Source organism: Cibotium barometz, chromosome 34 (assembly GCF_041138505.1).
Source record: "Cibotium barometz isolate CiBa-2024 chromosome 34, ASM4113850v1, whole genome shotgun sequence".
NCBI lineage: Eukaryota > Viridiplantae > Streptophyta > Polypodiopsida > Cyatheales > Cibotiaceae > Cibotium > Cibotium barometz.
In genome coordinates this window covers 12,484,348-12,504,099 of record NC_141079.1, presented here as the reverse complement: position 1 = coordinate 12,504,099, position 19,752 = coordinate 12,484,348, and the positions used below count along the sequence as shown (strand labels likewise).

Sequence of the window (19,752 nt, the reverse complement as noted above, 5' to 3'; positions counted from 1 at the left end):
AGGTGCAAGTTCATGCTTAAATCTATACCACAGATGAACCATCAAACTGAGTTTCTATCACTTCTCCAGAGGTGAATGGCAGATGAAGGCTAGCATTAAAGAGCGTGCACGCGCTCAGTAGCTGGTTGGGCATTTGCACCTCTGTGAATTGAAAGAATCGGTATAACTGGTCACAACTGGGACAGACTTCAGAAGAAATATGCATGCACACTACTACAGCAGAAAGATGTACCAATGGAATATTCAGTTATTTCCTAAAACTTAACAAACACCAAGACAAGCTCCTAAGAGCTGTATCAACAAAAAAGGACACATTTATAGCTCATTTAGGCTACCCCATAACATCATTGGCCAACCTACAATATTTTATTTATTTATATGACTTTACACCAAACAGCAGACTGCTCCTCTCTTCGTGTCTTGTCATGTCACAAAGAGTACTTGTCTTGAACAATATAAAAAGAAATCATTTCAATTCAAGATCTTGTGTGTGGGCAGTTCATGGAGCAAAAAAACTATAAAAGGAAAAAAAATCATACCAATGTGTTTTGGGAGCATCCCCAAGGATTTTCACATGAGAATAATAAAATATAAAAACATTTTTTAAGAACAAAAAAAGAATAATATGAGGACCAGATGAATTTTCACACCTAGAAGTGTCTTTGGAGGAAATGGCCAAGAGCTTGAACAGAAGAAAGAAGGACCTTTTTTGAAGGATGGATTCTCTCAGAAACCTCTTGTGAGGCTTATCATAAACCTCTTGTGAGGCTTATCATAAAGCATTTGCTTTTAAGTGATGCAAAATGTGGCCCCACGTAATGATGTAGTGCAGTTATGAGTGGCCTTTGGTATGGGTACAAGCCCAACTTCTAATATTGAAGCATTCAAAGCAGCTCAGTTCGAATTATCACTCAACTCAGCAGAGTCTGTCATCTGGTTGGAACTCGTAGTCAATGGTTTTCCATGGCTAGTTCCTTCATCTGCTCTATATCCTTGTTGCACATCTGCCCCATTCCCAGATTGCTTAAGTACTACTTTAGTGCCTTGAACAGATGTATCAAGCGATGAAAGTTTATAATTAGCAACTGAGAATCCCACTGGATATGGGGATATTGGCATATCTACAAGTGAGGCAGCTGAGGGACTGTATGTGAGGCCACTCATGGGATGATTGTATCGGCAGGTGGCTCCAAACTTGCACATACCATACCGCATGTAGAATGTACACGGTGGGATTCCCTGCAGTAAAGCAAGAACCAGCTATATCATGATTTTAAATTGAAAAGAAGATAAGCTTTCTTGATGCATGCACTGTTTACAAGCGGAAATGATAGTCTAGCAGACTTTGGCCCTATTTTGTTACCGCATGCCAATCTTCATGGCATTGCAATCTGCAAAGGCTAGTACTGATTAGAGGAAAAAAGAAAACAAAACCTCTATTGCTTCGTAGTCCTATATCAATGACTGCATATGGACTTCACATCCAGCCCTCTAAATATGCCAAGCTATCAGACTCCCATGAAGATAATCATGCCATGTCATCCATGAAGCAGAAAGTGGCAGGAGGGAGATGTCACCTCCTTCACATAGGAGGAACAGAATGAATGATCTCCCTCAATAGTGACAATGAGTGAATTTTCTGAGTACCCGCGTGCTTCCTTCCGTGAGTGATCCAACCTGGATAGAAAGTAGGTAACTTCCTGTGCTAGAGTCTTAGATGTATGATGCTAGGATGCCCTAATAAAACATACGGGATCTTGAACCAATCAGCCAAGCAACTCAACCTTACTCAAAGGATGTAGTGAGGTCCTCTCCCAGTACTTGATATGAGAAGTATAATCCTCTTTTTCACTCTTTTGAGCCTCTATGCATCTCCAAATGCAGTATTGAATAGTATCTGATGGTGTGCTGCACTTAGGACAATCAAGGGACCATATCCACTAAAAGATTTCAATCTACCATTTGCTAGAATGTTAATTCCCATAGTTGCAGGAAACGGCCGTTAAAACACCGTTTCCTAGACATGGCATATTGGAAACGGCCAGATCCATTGCACAATGGCTATTTCCTGTTGTGAAATGGAAGGAGACAGTGCCCAGTCACTGCCAAATTTTCATCCTCAATATTATATTCCTCTCCTTATCATTTCCTCCAAATTCCAACCTCCCCCCCCCCCCCCCCCCCCCCCCCTTTCCCTCCTCTCAAATTTATCTTTTTTCCCAAAATTCCCCCTCAATTTCATATTTCCTTCCCAATTTAAAAATCCCCCAAAATTGTCGTTTCCTGGCCCCTACCAAAATCTCCCCCTCAATTTTATATTCCCACCCTACCCAAAAAATATATATATCCATATCGCCCCCTTAATTTTCAATTTATCCACCAATTTTACATTTCCCTAAAAAATTATGTTTCCTAGTAGCTTTGATTCCTGGAGGTGACAGTTGCCCTGCCATTTATGTTGCATGCAACTATGAAATTTTCAGCTTCTGCCACAGCTTCACAGCCTCCTCTAACATAACATTTGCATGGCCCTAGAAATGTCCTGATTTCCCAATGGGTTCTTGTAGTTGGAACCCAAGTGGAAGTAATGAGCGTGATGGAATAGCCATTTCTCGCTGTGAAGGGAACGGCCCTTGGGCATCTATCCATCCCCACTCATCTGAATCTCTGGTGGGGCAGACATCAAAGCCCATCCAGGACAAAGGCTCCCTAGCCATGTTTCGAGTCCCAGATCTCGTTCATATGAACAGTATTTGGGGCACAGCCCGTTTGTCTTTCAATGCATGACAATAGCATGTAATGAGATTCTTGTACAAGAAAAGAATTTTGGCCACAAAATTAGGGGTGTACTACACCAAGAGATGGCCAAGTGAATTTGTTTGATTCTCGTTTAAACCCAATGAAAATCTTCAGTGTCTTTCCCTCCCCGCCTTTAAGAAGCCTTTAAGGTCATCCATATCTCATCGAAGCTGGACTTTTTTCCAGCTGCACCACTCTAATGGACACCCCTGCTCATCATGGATGAAGTCATTCGAAGTGATTGGGTTGTTGGTCAATCTCACCCTGCGTGGCTGAAGTGATTGTCTCAGACTAGAACTAAAGCTTGTGCCATGCTCTCATAATGTAAACCAGAAACATGGTGGAAGGATGCTCTCAAGTTGCAAAACAAGTAGAGAAGGGGGGCAAGGGAGAATCCCTGCCACATTAATCTAGGCATCCCCCATCAACTTCCCGCTGGCATGTCAAACTCCACCTCCAGCAAGATTGAATGAGTGTTTTGCACTTTCGCTGTTGTGTTGGCCTCCCGCACGCATGATGCCAGTCTGTCTGACCGGCATTCTCCCACAGCTATGCCAATTGGTCGACGACAGGAACGGGCATCCTGGTGCCCGTTCTCTTCCTTGTTATGCACTAGGGGGGTGTCCCAGCATCAAGACATGGGGCAAAACAATGCAGAAGGTTTCCTACATGATGCCGCACCAAACCGGAAAAAGAGACTGCACCCCAATATCTTTTTTCATATAGTAGTATGCCTTCATGTTTACAATGTTCTTGGTTATCAGGGATAGACAAATTACACTTAAAATCATACACTTTGATCAGTTCTTGTACAAGATCTTACCGGTCTCAATGGAAGGCCAAGAGGGCTCAAGACGCAATCTGTCAGTGATGAAATCCTCTCCTTGGGATGATGATACCGGCAAGACATTCCAAATTTACAGTCCCCAGTCTTTATGTAGTACTGACACTCAGGCTGCCCAGGTCGCTCAGGAAAAAAAAAATCTTTAGACATAGTGATCGTTTGCACAACTGATGGAAGACCTGTAGCTGCAGAACCTGAAATGTAAGGACTATAAGGCACATGAATGCCACTGGACAGTGCATCAGTTGGGGCTGCCGCTCCATACACAAAGCTCGCTCCAAGTGTTTGTTGCTGAGTGTCCAAAGATGCCATAGGCCCCATTCGAGCCTGTTTTACATGAATTTGGCATCTGTTAAATGGGTGCAAAAGACTACATCACAAAGCACACTTCTAAAACCAGAGCTGGACAATGACAGGTATAAAAGAAGGCCAAAACCATTGACTTTATATCATAGTAAAATTTTTGCTATAAAAGAACAGGGACTTCTCCAAAATATATATTACTATAGCAGAGCTTGTCGGGAAGATGGTATTGTTGAACAGTTCATGTGCCCAAGAGTTAGAGGAATGGGCTACCACATCGAGCATACATGAAACCAGTCTGTCTAGCCTCTCCAAGCCCAGAGTGACCCTGATTCCAGTCCCAAGAGAGGAGTGTGTACAGCATCAAGTCAATCAATGAAAAGTGACTGTGTCTGATGCACTCAATGCCTTTATACATCTAGCCTTCCATAAATTCCAGGCTATCACATTTCCAGTAAGCCCACAGCTCCAGTATGAGGGGAACGTCAGGGATCTGATCATTATGATCACTCAGGGAGTTGCTCGGCAGTGACATCTTCAGGACATGTCAGAGTCAAGACACATCCCCCCAGCACAGAGGTTGGACAGTGCATAGGAGATTATTGCTAGTCCTGCAGCCTGGCACATTTGGAAGGCTAGATGCACTAAGACCATTGAGGGCACTTTGGTTTATGAGTCACAGTGCATTTGCAGGATTTGGAGTGATATCATCCACACCCTCATGGCCACTTGGGCCATAGTCCAGGGATCTTCGAGGGCTGCGGACAGAAAGTGCCGCCAATTTATGATAGAGTAGGATTATGGCATCTTTTTCACTCCCACTCATACACGACCTTGTTGGCAGCACAAGGTACCAGATTGGTTGAGATTTCCCCCTTGTTTGAAATCTCCTTTTTGTTCTCAGATGGTAAATCCAATTTATCTTTTGGTTTGAGATCTCCCTTTGTATGATTTTATCTTACTTACAAGAAGTCTCTTTTCTGAAAAATAATATATATATATATATATCCCTTTCGCATATTTTTTCATACTTAATAGAAGTTTCAATAAGAATGTCCCAAAATCTTCTAGCATGCACAGCTCTAGTGATATAATGATTCCCCCAATGAAATTTTCCTGAAGTACTGAGCTGATTATGCACACATTCTTGACTTTATATCAAAGAAAGGAATGGTCAGAAAATGCCCAACCCCTCTCTGTCAGATCCACTGTAGATTTCTGATGGACATCCACCAAACATCTAGTGTCTCAAAAAGGGTATCTGAACCATACATGCAGGGGATCAACACGCTCATGGCTCCTCCCTTGTTATTCTACAACTCTGTTAAGAAGAAGATTTGCTTTGGCCTGTTCTCTGTTGCCCAAGATGTAGTTGAGAGAAACCTGGGTTTCCACTACTTGATGATGGACTGCCCAATATGTTAATATACTCAGAGGCTTGCACTCTAACCCTAAGCAATGAGCAAGAGCAAGAAGACGAGGTAGGTGCTCTGAAATAGTTGCACCTAGCACAACACTGGTCCTCCTCTCCAACTAAGGTCCATTCATCCACATAAATCATGTCAATCCTGACTCAAATTCTCCTTATAATCTTCCAGTTAAAGAGAGAGAAACAAGGGCTGGGCTGCATGTCTCTGTAATTCATCCACAAACAAAGAATGCCTGGTATTGAGAATAAGCAAAGACTTCCTCCCAAGCTACCTTCTTTTCATCTATTATATATATATATATATATATAATATATTGTTTTTAAAGCTATCATGTTGATTAAGGAGGACTTAGTAAGCCTACAGTAGTGCGGGGCAGTTACAAGCATGCACCTTATTAACCGACATGGCATGGTAGATACTAGCCAAATATGCACGTCAACATGCATACAAACATCAATTCTCAATATGCAAAATATCAAACTCCAACCATAGACGGAATCAAAAGTAGGAATGTAAGTTGCAAGCAATCGAATATTTAGAATAATCACTCAGAACCTGCATCATTGTGTAGTAGGCTTACTTGATAGTTACTCCATCCAGGCACAGAAACTAGGCTTTGGGATGGTACAATCAAAGAAGCAAAACTGGAAGAACTTTGAAATCGTGATCCTGGCATGTATGGTGCTCTAGCTATTGACCATGATGGAAATGTTTGTGGTGAAGGTGTTGATGGAGAACCAGTAGAAGCATACATTGAGGACCCAGACATTGCAGCTAATGTCCTGAAAGCTTCTGGCTGGGGATGATTGAATTTGCATGTTGCACCAAATTTGCATGAACCAGTTCGCATATAGTATGCACAGTCCTTTTCACCCTGCGCAAACAAGAGGCACTCATTACAACATATCAAGCAAAGCTGCCTCGGACACATTCATTCATGCACATTTTCATTATGCAGCACATGATCTCTCTCTCTCTCTCTCTCCCCCCCAAAACGTAACCAAAGCCATAAAAAAGATGAAGCCTGGCAAAGCCATGGACCATGAAGACCTCCTAGCTGAGCACATCTCCCATGCCTGTGATACCCTTGCCCCTTTCCTTGCCGATTTCTTTAACCTAGCCCGTTTGCCAAGGCTTCCCACCTTCTTGGACCACCTACACCCAACACCATTATCCCAATCCACAAGGCCAGGAACCTGCTTGACCCTAACAATTACCGCACAATCATGATTGGTCACACCCTCGCCAAGCTCTAAGGGGCGGTATTGGAGGCAGAGATCAGCTTATTGGCAGAGAGACAAGGGTACAGAGCCAAGTTTTCAGGGAACATACTCTACACTTTCACTCTGAGGGCTATTATTGAGGAGACCCGGGCAGGGAGGCGCAAGATTTACTATTGCTTTGTGGATTTCCAGAAGGCTTTCGACACTATACCAAGGGCCCGCCTCTTCACAACCTCCAAGAGCTCCACTTGCCAGGAGATGATTTGGGGAGTCATGACACTCTGAGTCTGTAACAGGAAGAGTGAGAGTACCTATAGGGCTGTCTGACATGGTGACGAGCACTATCGGGGTGAAACAGGGGTGCCCTCTCTCACCCACTCTATTTGGATTGTACATTGATGAGTTCAATGATTTTATAGACAGATTAGGGAGGCTGGGAGCCACATTATATGGTACAGTGATACCTCTCCTCTTATATGCCGACGACATGGTGCTGATTTCAGATTTGGTGGCTGGATTGCAGCGCCATCTAGAGGCTTTGCAGGCCTTTTGTGAGCAACGGGACCTCACAGTGAATCTGGGCAAGACCAAGGTTATGGTTTTTAACACATCCAGTCCCGCAGTGAAAGCCATGAGGGGTACCACAAGTTTTGTTTATGGGGGTGACACAGTGGAGATTGTGGACTCATATGTTTATCTTGGAGTCACATTCACCGGACCCATTTTCAACATGAAACCAGCTCCCTCAGCCCGTCTCACAAGGGGATATGCAGCCCTAGCCCGCCTAGAGAGACAGTGTTTTCAGGCCCATTTCCAGGAACCCAGTATGAAAGGGTGGCTCTTTGACACTCTGGTGACACCGGCAGCTATGTATGGAGCTGCATTCTGGGGACCAGACCTTCAGCGGATGGAGTGGAGTAAGGTGGAGAGGCTGCAGGCCATGATGTACTCAAGGATGATCAGAAGAAAACCATCAGTACCACACCAGGTTGTCATAGCAGAGTTTGGAGCTTTCCCCTTGGTAGTAGAGCCTAGAGGCTCTCTTCCAGACAATGACATACACACAGTGGATCTACATCCTTCCAGATACATGGTTTCCAGATTGATCGCCTTCCACCCTCCAATTATAGCTTGGATGCCCCCCTCTTGCCTCTCACACGTCAGAAGATTAACCGCCTCATATGAGCTGACCTCTCACGACTGTAGACCCATATCACATGGCAGGCACCCAAACATCTTGGGACCAAGATGCAACTCTATAGAGAGGTTTTCCTACGGCTCACAACTGATGGCTTCATTCAGAAGCTGGGTACCTATTCTGACATATGTCACATGCCATGAGGATAGCTATTGGGTAGATCTGGGTCTCTTCACACAGGCTTAGAGTGGAGACGAGGAGAGCTGAGAGTATTGATAGAGTGGATGGCATATGCACAATTTGTTCCCTAGAGATGGAGACTGAGCACTATGCTTTCAAATGCGTATTATGAGATACGTGGGAGATTCCATTGTCTATTCAGAGAGGATTTTGGACCATTATCCAAAGCCATTGACTATCCAGATCAGCGCTGTCTTGGGCTCTACCTTCTAGACTTGCGTAGACACAAGGACCAGCTGCTTGGATCATGCCGACAGTGTCCAGGCACAGATGCATCGCAGCCTCGGATCAAGGTTGTTAGAGGCGTCAGAGGCGTTTGGTACGAGGCGGGTATGGTACGCGCCTCGAAAGACTCGTATTTTTTAGAGACGTTAGAGGCGTGTTAGAGGCGTCTGTTTTATATATATATATATATATATATATATAGTGATAGATAGATATAATATATATAGTGAAAGTTGAGAGAGAGAGAGAGAGAGAGAGAGAGAGACTAGAGTGTGTATGTATGAGCCTTGAGGGAGGGAGAGAGAGGGTGTGTATGAGAGGGAGAGAGAGTGTGTGTGTGAAAGAAAGAAAGCTGTATTAAACGTCTGCAAAAGGCCAAAATGACCTATGAGACGAAAATAGTCCATCATCATCATCTGGATACATCATCAAGATTCAAGGGTACAAAGTAAAATGAAATGAACCGGTAGAGTATAGAGAGAGCTCCAAAAGTGGGTATAAAAAACATCATCATCCTAGTGTGTTTGAACTTTGAACTTTGAACTTTGGGTCTTGAGAAAGGCTTAAGGGAGGGAGGGAGAGAATGAGGGGGGGAGAGAGTGTGTGTGAGAGGGGCTGCCTTGGGCCCTTAAAGCCCCCGTCTAAAAACTCAAACCAGCAAAAAAATAATAATATATATATATATATTTTTTTTTTGGTGGACGCCTCGATCAGGCAGTCGAACACCTCTAACCGTTAGAGGCGCGCCTCGTAACAACTATGCCTCGGATCACGAGCTTTTTCTCCCACATCCAAGAAGCCCATCACCGCTGCCTAAGAGAGGAACCCACCCATGACTCCCCACGTCTCAGACGAGTCAGACAGTGCACACAAGAGCCTCTCCGTTTCCACGGGGTTACCGTAGACCAAGAGGTTAAGATGCAACGAGCTAGGCGTCCAAGACCTACTGGGCCACATAGGCACTCCGCCTATCAGCTCCAAGTCCAGGAGATGCTCCGGCAATACAGAGATGCCCGCACAGGACATGTGGACATTGATGCCCTTTACACAATTCCTGAGGATTATGATGAGACCTCTCCACCAACCACCCTAGCTTGATGTTCCTTGGACCTTGGGTCATCGTGCTATTGTATTCCTGATGATGTATTCCTAAGGATGCTACTTGTATTTGTAGCTAGTAGTCTTTTTCCAATGTTTTATTTTTCTGTTTTACCAAGATCAGTCTAACACTTGGATACTTTGTAACACCTTCTTGTCTCATAGACCCTAGTGGTCTTTTGAAGACGTTAATAAAAGTTTCTTTCTTTCTCTTTCTCTTTCTCTCTATCATAGACACGTGCGCATGCACGTGCACGAAGGAGTGCGTAGGGAATGAAAAGTTTAAAGCAATCAGCCATTGATGTAGGAGAAATGCATAACAAAGAAAATAAAGTCAACTTAAGTCAATAGAACAATTATGCATCACGAATTGTTTAGCTTGAGATTGGAGTGTACAAAGAGAAATCTGCCACCATCACAGCATGGCAGATTTGGAAAGCCACATGCACAGAGGCTTTCATATATATCATGTTAAGTGTTATGCAGCAAATGGAGTGATTTCGTTCACACTCTAATGGTCACATGGCCTGCACACAGAGTCCATCTAGAGCTGCGCAAGCAAAATGCAAATGAGAGTGGGATCATGGTGTTTTCTTCTCTTCGATCCTCTTGGGACTCTCTTGGCAGCATAATGTCCTAGATTGGTTGAGATCTCCCTATATTCTGGGATGAGGATTTTCCTTTCCAGGGTTTTCCTTTCCATTTTCTTGCTGATAACTGTAAATTTGTATTGTTTCACTCATACTTAATAGAAGTCTCTTTCTAGGAGAAAAAAGAATCGATTGGCATAAGTCTTGCAATATCTAGGAGACGTCACTCCCCAGGCTTGGTGGCCTGTGGAAGCTTTCCAATGGATCCCCGAAGGCACCCCAGAAATAAGTATGGTACCGGTTTGCATCAACATCTAGGGGGAGGGGGAGGCGGAGGGGGGAGGGAGGGGAATTATCCTACTAATGTGCATCACCAACCAAACCCTAGTGTTTTTTTATTTGGCTAAGATTCCCACCCCTAGGACATATGGTAGTCCGCTAAAAGTGATCAATAGGGGGGTTTGGGGACTAGATGGTCGCTAAATAATATGGGTTTTCTAGAGGGAATGAATATATATACATTTTTTATAGAAATAGGGAAAGAGCCTTGGAAAATGCCAACATTTGGCTACAGATCTTGCTTGAATTAGGTGGAGGGTCGATGGTTTCCAATTTTCCCTTTCCTGTTTACGTCTTTTTTTGCTCTTATTTGATACTACTTCTTCTTCTTCTTCTTATGTTCTCTCTATTACAATTTCTTATATAATTTTCACAATTTTCTCTAAGAATTCCACTTTTTCCCAATCTTCCCTGATCCTCAATTTTCCATAATATTTTTACTTAATTTAAAAATTCCCCCAATTCTCCCCCATCTCTGATCTCAATTTCTACCTAAATTAACAATTTCCCCAATTCTACCCTATCTCTAATCCCAATTTTTACCAAAATTAGCCCTGTGATCTGCCAATGGCCCTCCAAATCTGCCAAGCTGTGATACTCGCAATGATCGCCCGAGTATTATCAATCCTTTGCACATGTGGTCTATACTGTGCACATGTGGTCTATACTATGTATGAAGAATATCCAATAGCATCTAGCATTGGGCCACACCTCTGCATATCATTATGGCAGTCTCCAAATCCATGCCCTCAAAAACAAATGTGGACCAGACTGAGTGAGCCAACCAGTAGCACCCCAAGCAACATAAATGTACCTCTCGTCAATCAGCACATAAGCTAAGCTATAGAGCCCAAAATCCTTTGAGCAGCTCTACACCCCCATATGCAATGTTGTAATGTCTCAAAAGCTACCAGGCATCTGGGGCAGGCAAGGTCTGCTCCGAAAATAGCCTTCCATTGATTAATGGGGAGGCTAGAATAACCAAAAGAAGTGGGGGATTTGGCTTGTAAGCCCAGCGGGGCATGCCATGACAAACTCAACCACGTTTCCAAGAGATAAAGATAGAGAGAGAGAGGGGAGAGAAAATGAAATGAAATGATGTCTCTAAGAGGCCATAGTGGCCTATGAGACCAAAACTGAGAGTACATCTGAGACCAAAACTGAAGTTGGTGTCTCATCAAAGAGAACAACTAAATGAGACTAAAAAGTACAATAAACTAATTGTCCTACAGTTATAAGAACAGAACTGTAAGACTCCGAGATGATACTGAGTAGAAAATACTGGAAAATACTGAAAAATGTATATCAGGTAGATCCATGTATGCTGATCAATTGAAGTGTTGCCCTCTCCTTAGATCAAGTATCTCCACCATGGGGCTGTCTAGAATGGAGAGGTCGTAGAAGCGAGGTAGGCGCCTCCGATGTCGAGCAATAATGGCTCTGATTTGGCGATGGTGAGGATGCCGTGGTCGGGATCCTGGTGGGCGTGGCCGACAAGCACGACATAAGATAACTGCTCTATCAATGGTGACTCCCTGGGAGCGTGGTCGGTGCCCTGATGGCCCAATGGAGGAGGTATCAGGAGGTGTGTGGACTGGGTTGCTAGTGCTGGTGCCGAAGAAATCTGTCAGGGTCCTCTGTCTAGGTACATCATGGCTCGGCCTCCTGTCTGCCAAGAGGGTCTCTCTGTGTCTCCTGAGCTCAAGTAGAAACAATCCCAGGCATCTTTGATCCTCAAACTGCATGACCCTGCGTAACGGCCCAAAACCCTCTCGGAAGAGGCAGTGACATCTCCCTCGGATCTCATAATAGACTGTACATCGGCAAATGTAGTGTTCCTCTGTCTCTACCTCCTGGTAGCATAGCTGACAAATGCGGTCATCCACGATCTGATGCACATATCGGCCTGTCTCAATGCGCAGCTGGTGTGATGAGGTACGGATCTGTCCAATGGCACAACGTATCCCATGTGATAGGTGGACATCCATGTACGCCGGGCGGGTGATAAAATCACCACACTACACAACACTGAGCAAGGAACAGGCCCCGCCCACTTTCAAGAATTTATTCAAGAACAATCCACGGGCACGTTGGCCAAGATCAATACAATCAATGAATACAAAACAAACCGATATGTCGATGTAGGATATCCTAGTCGATGTCGATGTCTAGGCACGAGATCTTTGATGTCGAGCACATCACGAGGATGACCCACAAGTATCTCTCACCGGGTTAGTACCAAATCCAATGAATCCAAATCCAAATCCAAATCCAAATCCAAGTCCATATCCAAGTCCAAGTTCATATCCAAGTCTAAGTTCAAATTCAAGTTCCGAGATGTAAGTCCAGATCCAAATCCAAATCCAAGTCGAGATGTAAGTCCAAATCCAAATCCAAATCCAAATCCAAGAATCACTCACTCATCCCATGAGTAATCTCCACAACTCCTTCAACCTTGTCAATGAAGAAAACCATGGAAAAGCTCTTTCGGGCAAGAAAATTGATATAAAACCTATTTTAATGATTTTTGGCTGATAAAACCTCCAAAAAATAGTTTTTAGGGTTTTTGGAGCAGGTTTAGGATTTTTGGAGCAATTTTAGGGTTTTTTAAATTTTTAGGGTTTTTGAATTTTCAATCCATACATGTCCATACAGTCCTGTACATGTCCGTATAGTTTCATATGACTATACAGATCCGTACGGATCGATAATGACATGGCATTGCACTTGATGGGGTACTCTGAATCACCCGACAGCAATGAAAAATTACATGATTTGGTTCATGACCAAGTAGATGACGATAAAGAAGATGATCTCCACGCTTCGATGAAGATAGCAAAATGATGAAGAGATTCTTCTTCAACTTGATGCTCAAGAGAGGCTCATGCTTCTTTTATACTTAGGGAAGCCTTGCGTTTTGCCAAAAAGTGATACTTTTGCCTTTTACTTTGCTTTTGGTCTTTTTAATAGTAAAATATTACTCAACTTCAGTCAAAAGTTATTGTTTTTCTTTTCTAGCTTCAGGGCCTTGCTTTTTTACCCTAGAGCTGTTTTTCGAAAAAGCGGCTTTTAGCTTTTTGGTCCGACTCAATCTCCTCTTTCAAATGGTACCCTTGGCTCGCACTCTCACTCAAGGCCATCTGGTCACCCGGACTACTCAAGAATTCATCAATATCAAGGCCATCTGGTTGCATCAACCTCCCAACTGTGAAATCCAATACAATGATCTGGGCCATCTGATCACAATGACCGCCCGATTGCAAAATCCAATACAATCATCTGAGCCATTTGGTCAACTACGAAATCCAATACAATCAACTGGGCCATTTGGTCGCAATGACCAATCATTTGGCATCGTTACCTCCCATATACAAATCTTACTCCTTCGGCTATCGAACATCGTTGCCACCCAAACTAGAGCATATCCAAGTAATCATTATCAGCAAAATAATGAACAATTTCGATCCAATATATATACACAATGAAGAGAGCTAGAGGTACAATCCCTCCCTCTTGAATTTGTCTTGATCGCAAGACGTCGATATACATGTACTTCAAATATATCTGGACGAACAACTTCCTCATAAGCTCAAAGTATATCTCGATAGTCCTTGAAGTACTTCTCTGGCATCCATTTCCAAGAGAAACTTTCTCACCACACTGTCTTTCCTCTTTTTCTCACAGAATGAAACTTAATCTGTTCTGGCTCTTCCACCCCTAGTGGATCCTTCATTACAGGCTCCTCCTGTACATGGTTTCAATAAACTGTCATGGAAGGCATTATATATCCTCCAATGATCTAAAAGGTCCAACCGATGACATACATAGTTGATCTTCTTGGTAATCGGAAAGATCCATATACCATCATTCCCTGACTTTGGCAATCCAAAAGATAAAATCCATAGCAATACTCTCCCATAGAACATTCAATGGGTGCAATAATCTTGCTCGTGTACCTTCTGACAAACCAAACATTCTTGAATCATAAAGTTCAATGTCCTTTCTCATAGTAGACCAATAGAAGTAGCTCTCCAAAGCTTGAAGTGTAGTCAAGGTGTCTCTACGCCCCATGTAGAAAGGAGCATGGCACTCTTCCATTACCTTGGCCTCAATTCCTTGTGTCACACATAACCTGGGTTTGCATCATAAGAAAACCCTACTTGATGACATAAAAAGAAGTCACCAAATTTCTAATCTACAATCTGTTCCAAAACATCTTTGAAATCCTCTTTGGTAGTATAAGGATCCTTCATCAAAGTGAAATCCATATGATAATCCATAGAAACCACCTGGCTGAACGGTCTCCAAGATAATGCATCTGCTTCCTTGTTGTTTTGGCATTCATAGGCCACAACATGGCCTACTTGGTTCAAGACTGCTCCAATGCAATCTCATCATGTTCAACCACAAAAAGGTCTAGAATAACCAACATCGGTCCTTTGCTAGCATAAAGTCTCAATGCTTCAAAAGGGTTTTGTTTCAGCTTTGGTCCAGACTCCCTTTGAGGTGGTTTACAATCGTCCAATTGTGATCCCGATGATCCTGACTCTGGAAACTTCCACTCGACATTATGGCACAAATGAAATGGTCCAGAAGATGATAGAGATGTTGAGACAAATCCGAGACAGATTGAGAATGCTCACACCAAGCAGGTAAACAAGGCCGATAAGCATTGCCAGGATAGCTCTTTTGAAGAATGAGATTGACTTTATTTGGGGAGCAAAGGCTCAAGTAGTTCCAAGGAGTCTCTCCTAAGCTTGGTCTAAAGAAAAAAGGTCTGTTCAAGATCATCAAGAAGCTCACTTATGTCGTTTTCCAGTTGGAGTTACTGAGCAATTGGAATATGTTGAACAATCCTCTGAGGTACCATGCACCAGAGTTGGGCATTTCATCGAATGAAGATGATCCAAAGTTTCTAGAAAGAGAACTGCAGGAGGTGTTGGTGCTCAAACATGTGGTTCTTCACCGATACAAAAGAGGCTCTCATTGCAAGCAACTCTAATACCTTCCCAAGTTCAAGGGTCATAGTACATACAATACGAGGTGTGGTTGTGAGTATCAGTTCACAAATCAGTCCTGCCCGTTGTTGAGAGCTTATCAGGAGGGAATGCAACTGAGGACAATTGCAGTTCTAGCGGGGGACAATGTGACCTACACAGGGAGCAATCCCATGGGCGTGCACACATATACACACACACACATCTTTGTACCTATTTGCCTCATCCATTACTTATTATATCCCAGCTTGCTAACACTATAGTTACAGAAGTAGAATCAAAACTTCAGTGTAAGGTTACACAAAAGAAAGCTATCTAAACGGGACTCTTTTCTGCATCCTCTTAGTTCAAAAAAAGAAAGAATGCCCTGTAGTATGCACAGGCTAAGCATAAAACAATGTTCCAAGGTTCATATTGAAAAGGGAAAATACAATAGAGCACTGTGAATTATTCAAGCATACATCTGAAATATCACAGAAATTTCAACAACCAAAAGGAAAGGTTAGAAATGTTAACATATCAAGTTACCAAATGCAGAAATAACACACTCTCCTACACTTTATCGACATTGAAAAAAGAACTAGGAAGGCTATTACTACAAAAGCAAGTATTATTGATAACAGAGAAAATTATGGTGACAAAGGGACATGGATACACACCGGCCGCAGTGGAAAGCCTACTATATTCATTGATACCATTCCCAAGATTCCAGTCCTTTCCCTTGGGTGATGATATTTGCAAGTCGAACCAAACTTGCAGGTGCCTGTCTTCAAATAGTACTGCAGGGTAAATCTCGAGTCAGGTAAATGCCACTCTTGCTCATTCTAAAGCGTCAAGAAGAAAGTCATTACGTGATCCCGAAGTCTCACGGAGACCACAAGCACTAGTCACTACGTTAATCTCATGAAGCTTACAAGCACCTGTCAACACACTAAATAAAATACAGACTTTGCTATGACTTCAGCATAAGATAAGAAGGCCAAACCTGGCATTCAGGTTGTCCTACTCGCTGTGGATATTCTCCTTTGTCTCTCGCTAATGCTGCAGCCTGCATTTGCAATGGATTGCTCATTTATACAATATTCTTTATCTAAATTTGCATTGCTTTTTACAGTGGCTCAAAAACTGAATTCCTTTACTATGAAGTAATCGCACCAGCTTTCTGTTGGGAGGATGATTGAACCGGCAGCTAATACCATAGCTACACGCACCCGTCCTCAGGTAGTAGAGACAGTCTGGCACTCCAGGCCGTTCGGGGAGAGGGCCTGAGAAAAAATCAGCCTCCTCGGGAGGTTGCAAAGTTATCTGCCACATTGCTTCTGCAACACAGAACTCTATATCTTAATTCCATACCACTGCAATGTCAGAAACCGTACTTTCCTACATTGCTTCTGTAACATGACAACCTTTAGCTTAATCTGCACATGGGAGAGCTGGAGAACACCCAAAAACCACCCCACATTGCTTCTGAAAGATGAAAGTCCATGCCAAGCCAGAGAGGACATCCTACAATATGAAACTTTGTAGATAGACTCTCTTGCCGCACAGAGTGAAAGAGAATTCTTCATTGGACTTGTGATACAAAACTCTTGATGCCCTCATTGTGAGCCGCCGGATTTCATTTGTTGCATCAAAATCTGGCATACAGCTGTAACAAGGCCTGAATCATCTCTTGCAGAAGGCCAGGGCTAGTGACCCATGGTAAGTAAACAGTGAAGGATTTTAGCAGAAAAAGAAAGAAAATTCAATAAGCATGGAAGACGCAAAAGAGAAGAAGGATCTTGAAAGGTAAATCTGGGACAACGCGCTGTGCTACAGCAGAGATCACATTAACGTGTAAAGATTCCCTATTTCGGCATGGCAAATCAGAATGCAAATGCCACCTCTTTTGGAATGAAAAATCAGTCAGACCCATGCAATACGATAAGCCAATGATGGTAAATCAGACATGTTCAATGCATTAAGCGGCATAATTGCATGCAGCGATCAAAAAAAAGAAATGAATAAATTTGATTTTGCAGTAATTGTGTGTGTGTGTGTGTGTGTGTGGAGAGAGAGAGAGAGAGAGACGAGGTAGGGAATGCCCTCCTCCCCCCATACCTGGCCGGAATGGGAGGTAGTAGTCGAGCCCATTCCGTGCCTGGGAATGGGGGAAGAGGGCATTCGCTCCCGTCATGGCTCGCGTGAAGCAAGGGGAAAAATTCCAGCCGCTTCATTGGTGGAGCCATTGCAATAGAATTCTTGTCAGATGCTTCATTGGTGGAGCCAAAGGGAAAAATTCCAGCCGCTTCATTGGTGGCCCTTAATTATGCAATAGAATTCTTGTCAGACGCTGCTATGTGATTGGTCGACAGCCTAGAATAAACAGGCCTAGGCCTTCACACACACACACACACACACACACACACACACACACACACAGAGGGGGGGGGGTACCTTGAGTATAACCGGAGAAGCTGCTTGAAGCGGAGGCGATCGCTGCATGCTGCGGGTGATGAAGACGATGGTATGGATCCTGCAGATGGAAATCTTCTGCGAGAGGTGGGGGGCAAGAGGGGGGATTACAACTAGATGAAGGAAACGCAGAGAATCGCTTGGCCGAAGAGAGCTGATACTGTTCCATGTAACATAGTGATATGCGGGTTTTGAAAGCTTTTGGATATGGTGGTCAAGAGGAAGCTTCTGTGTATTGACAGAATGCTACAAGGCTCGGGGAGGACCAAAGTGCGCAGCTTGACAAAAGAGGGGGGGTTGGTTAAAAAAGAAAAGAAAGGAGTTTTGTTGAGCTAGTGAGCCGCCAATGGTTGCCTTCCACGTCATCTCCTGTCTATTCGGACATGCTTCCGCCGACTCTCCCTCCATGTGGGTCCCATATTTTCTTTGCCACCTGGCCGCGTAGCCTTTTTTCGTTTCCAGCCTTTTTTAATAATATTTTCTTAATTCTTCCTACCCGTAGTAACTTAATCTATTATTAATTTATTCTCTCACCCACTTAATCTAGGTAGTAACTTAGCTCACCCACTTAATCTAGGTAGTAACTTAGCTCACGATATTGATTAAATGGAGGTTTACTTAACTTAGGGTGTGACTTTAGGTTTAAAACACCCTAAGGTCAAAACCTTAGAAATCATGTGGCCAATGAACCACATGTCTCTCCCTTTGTCTACACCAAGCACGGTTCTTTGTCGTACGCATCCCTGCAGCATGTCCCAGTTGTTTGCGTACACCTTTCCGCACCCAATATGTTCGGGACCAAGTTTTCACTTTATCAAACATATGAAAACAAGAATCTTCAATCACATGCTAGGCTCGTTAAGGTCATGAGGCTTTAACGATGTGGTCATGAGTTCGAAACTCTCTAGTCATGTAAAGGGACAAGTGCCCTTGTGTGCACAAAATGCACAGTTTTGCACGACAATGTGCTCCATCAAAAACATGTGCTCAATTTTGCAACATCAGTGCTCCATGTGCTCCATCAGAAACCGTTTTATGTTGGATGCAGAACCAATCAAGGTGCATATGACAAAGACCCCCACGTACAATTATCTTGAGCCATCAGAGAACGAGCCCATTCGCCTACCCTACCACCTTCCCTTAAGCTCTCGCCTCCATTCAAGTACTTAATCAAGTGTGGGTATCGTATTCAACAAGAGAGAGAGAGAGAGAGAGAGTGGATGTGGAGACCCCCCTCCTCCTTTCTTCATTAGAAGGCCATTGTCTAGTTTTGTTTATTTTTTCTCCTTCCCCACAGCCACTGTAGTGAGCAACCACTTGAATTGTAAGCTCTTTTTCCAACATAGCAACAAATTCTACTTCAAGATATACTTTCCCCTTTAGAGAATTTTATTAAAGAAGTAATCAACTTACTTTATCCTAGGACTAGACACGCATTTCTAATTGATGACATCTAGGAAAACATGTCGTAGGGGCTTATTTTACATAATATCTGTCTCAAAGCTGAAGGATAAAGGACTTTTCTTTTTTGTCGACGTATATATGTAAGGTGATAACTTTATATATCAAGTAATGGATACAAAGCACCTATTAATAAATATTTATACAAAGCACCTATTAATAAATATGCACCATAAGTGATCTTGTGTAAACAATCTTGAAAATGTAAAGATGAGAGTTGTTTGAAGGTACGAAATTAAAATTTTAATTTAGGCCTTCTTTTGATGGGTCGATTCTTTATCCATGCTTTCAAGGGTACTAACCTGTAAATTTGAGAGTTCTTTGATGCCATAACTAATGAGAGACCTCCTCACTATGAAACTCCCTCGAACACGTGATCATGCTCCATTATTTGCTTGCATATCTTAGACTCACTCATGTATAAACATCCTTCTTACTAGTATGTAATACTTCTTCATAATAAGGTCTAGTATACCAAAGTACTTGTTGACATCGACATGTAAACAAATGAATCATGTGGCTTAAGTTCAATATGCCTAATCTTCATTGTACACTCATGCATTCCCATGGCTACATCATTATTGCAATATCTTCTTAGGGTCTACACATTT

The 19,752-nt window shown here is 43.0% G+C and overlaps 1 protein-coding gene across 3 annotated transcripts; it reads right to left on the bottom strand.

The window, feature by feature from the left end:
- Window positions 1–347: 347 nt before the first annotated feature.
- On the bottom strand, window positions 348–17,963 carry LOC147618705 (zinc finger CCCH domain-containing protein ZFN-like). Of its 3 annotated transcripts, none has more exons than XM_086773734.1 (8): window positions 17,663–17,961; window positions 16,633–17,527; window positions 16,382–16,545; window positions 16,212–16,274; window positions 15,886–16,005; window positions 5,957–6,250; window positions 3,623–3,970; window positions 348–1,239 (listed from the first exon to the last, which is right to left on the bottom strand). In XM_086773734.1, exons 3-8 carry the CDS (start codon window positions 16,538–16,540, stop codon window positions 895–897), a joined length of 1,329 nt encoding a protein of 442 aa, XP_086629860.1. In that variant the 5' UTR covers window positions 16,541–16,545; window positions 16,633–17,527; window positions 17,663–17,961; the 3' UTR covers window positions 348–894. The 3 variants fall into 3 exon arrangements, with proteins under 3 accessions (XP_086629860.1, XP_086629861.1, XP_086629859.1); XM_086773735.1 differs by having other exon boundaries at window positions 16,633–16,874; window positions 17,663–17,957; XM_086773733.1 differs by lacking the exon at window positions 16,633–17,527 and having other exon boundaries at window positions 17,663–17,963.
- Window positions 17,964–19,752: the final 1,789 nt, after the last annotated feature.